We start from the raw sequence: 4,075 nt of genomic DNA, 5'->3' as shown, positions 1-4,075 counted from the left end.
GTTATGGGCTTGGGCTGATGTAAAGGGATTGGGGTAGAGGGCTATATATATTGATGTTATGTAAACCTATTGTAGTGGTAGCCGCTCAACGCTGCCGGGGACGTAGGCACAATTGGCTGAACCTCGTTACCAAATCTCTTGTGTTATTCTCTTGTTTCTATACTCTTTACTATTTGATTGTTCGCTTGTTCCCAACACACATTAATCGCAGGTCTAATTCCAGCATATAAAATCGTGGTTAACCACATGTACGGGATGAGTAACTATTAATCATGAATGTGTCTATTAAACAACCTGTTGACTATCCGAAACACATAATTAACCACTAATTTATACATTATTATTCAGGTATAAATAATTAGAGTGAGACACTAATTATAGTTTCTTTATTTGTGGCTTTTGATGTCTTCAAAAATAGCTAAGTCCAAATGTGTTTTAATTACTAAAAACTCTTCAGCTGTTGGATATGTTTGTCCAAGATATACCATCTTAGCAATTTGTTAATGTGCTTTTTTCTCCAGGTATGTGCTCTTCACTGCATTCACTTTGACAACTGCAATAAATGAATGGAGCAGCACATTGTATTCAATAATCTACACTGCATTGCCAACTATTATTGTTGGTATTCTGGACAAAGATCTTAGCAAAAGGACACTCCTAAAGTATCCTCAGCTTTATGGAGCTGGTCAGAGACATGAAGCATACAACAAAATGTTATTTTTTATAACAATGGTTGATACTTTATGGCAAAGTTTGGTTATATTTTGGGTTCCACTCTTTGCATATTGGAGTAGCACTGTTGATATATCAAGTATTGGAGATCTTTGGACTCTTGCAGTGGTTATTTTGGTTAATTTACACTTGGCTATGGATGTTGGTAGATGGAATTGGGTGACTCATGTTTCCATTTGGGGGTCTATTATTGCAACTTTCATTAGTGTCATGATAATAGATGCTGTACCCACATTGCATGGTTACTGGTATGTATTATCTTTTTCTCATTCTTTTGCTATTTTATATTTTTAAAAAAATAAATCTAATTTCATATCTAATGATAGAAATATATGTCTATATTTGGCTTATAACATGTTAGATTAGAACAAACTTTTTTTTCCTGCTAATATATTATACTCAAGTTTTTTAAAAACTCTATTTAGCTCAATAAGTCAGATTTTATGCCATTTAAAGAGTCCATTAAGTCTAGGGATGGCAACGGGCAGAACGGACACGAGTAGTACTTTCCCATACCCATATCTGTACTATTTATGGGTACCCACATGGGTAATGGGTACCCCACGAGTTTTTAAGTTTCAGTATATATTTATATATTTTATAATAATTAATACATATAAAATAATTGTTGCATGAATAATAAATTTTTTATACATGTCATATATTTCAATCACTAAAATTTAATATAACATAATACAAAAATAGATAATATATAATTATAAAATAATAATAAAAATGTAACATATATAAATTATCTAATTAAAAAATCAATTTATAAATATGCGGGTACCCGCTCTCACCCATAAGTTATTTTTACGGGTACCCATTGTGGGTACCCACAGGGCAGATATTTTTGTCATCCCTAATTAAGACCAACCTATTTAATTATATAATAATATTATTATTCATATTATATTATTTTAATATAAGTAATATTAATTAAAATATATACAGAAATTGTTGATGATAGATAAATCTAGTTAAAAATATAATATTAACCTATTTAAGTGTATAAATATAGAGCTATTTAAATACCTTCTAATATAACAAACCATTACATAAGCTAACATAACAAGCTTTAAATAGCTCATATATAACTTTGACTTTTTTTAGGCTCATGTCTGTTTAATGTAATACTGGTCTTTTACCATCCTTACTCAAAGCTAAGGTTCTACATATGTCAAAGGTTTTGGGGTCACAAAAACCATATATCGGGACAGCAATTGTGGCCACAACCAACACAAATGGTTGGAATTGTACAAAACACCAATATTTTGGAAATTTTTAAAACCACCATCGAAATTGTTAATTAAAACATTGGTTATAACATTTGCTAATGCATATTTTTGTTGTGATTCAATGTCAATGCATTTTATATTGTAAAGGCTTTGCAATTTTACATTGCTTTTGTATGTAAAGACTGAACTATGAATCTTTCTTTTGGCAGGGCTTTCTTTCATGCTGCAGGAACTGGATTGTTCTGGTTATGTTTGCTTGGAATAGTGATAGCAGCATTGCTCCCTCGTTTCACAGTTAAATTTATTTATCAATATTATTTTCCTACTGATATACAAATTTCAAGAGAAGCTGAGAAAATTGGGTTTCAAAGAGATGCTGAAGATGGTGGACAAATTGAAATGTTTCCTATCTCAGATGGTTCAACAAGATGAAGAGTAATATTGTGCCCTTTTGTTAATCTTCATTTTCTTTTGTAAAGTTATACCTTCTTTAGGTTACTTCAGAGTGTTTCTGTTTGTAGGAGTATTTCATTGCTTGCTATCCAAACTCCAAAGGATAGAGATTTTGTTATTATCACTGTAGAGGGGGTTTGTTGTACTTTTTATTCTTTTGTGTTGATAAAATTAGGCTATTGTAAATTGAGTTTGTATATAGTAGAAAAGGAAAAAGAGTTCATTACATTCTTTAGCTATGATTCTTTGATAGAATTGTAGAGATCCATACATTTTTTGTTTTCATTTCGTTGTAGAGATCCATACATTTTTTGTAGAGATCCATATATTTTTTGTTTTCATTTTGTGAATAATTCTTTGATGGTATGATATTAGTCTCTCTAACTAATAGGAGATCCGTACATTCGCACAGCTAGTAATGTGTATTGGGTGAATTTAATTAAAAAACAAAATGTTAATTTGTTAGTAACAATGTCATTAAAGATTACCTTCTAAAGTTTGGTTTGTATGCAATTGATCCTTCATGTAGAGCTGTTCAAGAATGAGATGATATTGAATTTGTTATTAAAAAAATATCAGTTACAAAGAAATATTTGAAACATAATGTAACTTGTAGAATACCTGTTAAAGATTTTGGAAAACTTCTTTATTAACCACATTTGTTGTTGTCTTCATTTGTTTACATTCCTTGTCATGTATCAATATCTTTAATCCTTTTTTGCTTTGAACTCTTGAAACAACTACATACAATTGACAATGACTGAATACTGGTCTGAGTAAATACAACCCCACACTTTCTAATGATTGACCTTGTGATTTATTGATTGTCATTGCATATGAAACAATTATAGGGAAATGTCTTCTGATAAGCGTGAAAGGCCATGGAGCTTGGGATGGTGACATTGATAACCGAGGAATATAAATGATGTTTCCAGACATAATTTTATGCCTCAAGTACATGATTAGCCATCTTAGTAACCATTAATCTTGTATCGTTACATAATCCTTCAGACTGATCTAAATTCCTTGATAGCATAATTGGAGTACCCACTTTCAGCTTGATCTTATGATTTGGAAGGCCAGATGTTGAAAGTGAATTTAAAAATTAAGGAGTTAATATGTTGAATGCTTCACTTTCATTAGCATCAAACATATCAACTTCATGTGAATTCAGATACTCTTTTTCATCTCACATTACAATGTTAATTAATATAAGTATAATAAATGTAACACATTTAACATAATGAATATTTAAAGACAATTGAATATAATTTACCTGGAATTTTTACTCAAGATTAGTCATTGATTTGATCAACAATCTCAATTGTTGATGCAAGTATTGCTTTAAATTGAAGAAATTCTTCGTCCTTGTAATGATCTTGTAAGTTTGGATATGTGTTAGAGACAATGGCATCAATTGGGTTATCATAATCTAAAACCAGAAGTTCTTCCGGTATATCAATTTCAGCATAACCATCGTTAGGCTTAGATAATTTTCCATTTCCCATTTTTAGTATCCATGCAGAGAATTCTCTTATATCTGTTGCATTATCATGATTTTGTAGATGCATGTTCTTTGTAAGAGTTATAATTGTACATTGATGTCAAAGATAAGATGCATTAATTGTAGCATGTACAATATCTGAACGATA

At 30.5% G+C, this 4,075-nt stretch overlaps 1 protein-coding gene across 1 annotated transcript; it reads left to right on the top strand.

Moving 5' to 3' along the window:
- LOC109329576 (phospholipid-transporting ATPase 1-like) lies at nucleotides 512-2,541 on the top strand. The gene is made up of 2 exons (XM_019563267.1): nucleotides 512-980; nucleotides 2,180-2,541. The coding sequence occupies exons 1-2, from the start codon at nucleotides 712-714 to the stop codon at nucleotides 2,400-2,402; spliced, it is 492 nt and encodes a 163-aa protein (XP_019418812.1). The 5' UTR covers nucleotides 512-711; the 3' UTR covers nucleotides 2,403-2,541.

This window comes from Lupinus angustifolius, chromosome LG16 (assembly GCF_001865875.1).
Source record: "Lupinus angustifolius cultivar Tanjil chromosome LG16, LupAngTanjil_v1.0, whole genome shotgun sequence".
NCBI lineage: Eukaryota > Viridiplantae > Streptophyta > Magnoliopsida > Fabales > Fabaceae > Lupinus > Lupinus angustifolius.
The sequence above is the reverse complement of the archived record's forward strand: the minus strand, read 5'-3'. Positions and strand labels throughout refer to the sequence as shown.

Coding starts and splice junctions, on each gene's coding strand:
- LOC109329576 (XM_019563267.1), top strand. CDS start 712: ATGTTATTTTTTATAACAATGGTTGATACTTTATGGCAAAGTTTGGTT. Junction 981..2,179: donor CCCACATTGCATGGTTACTG/GTATGTATTATC, acceptor TTCTTTTGGCAG/GGCTTTCTTTCATGCTGCAG.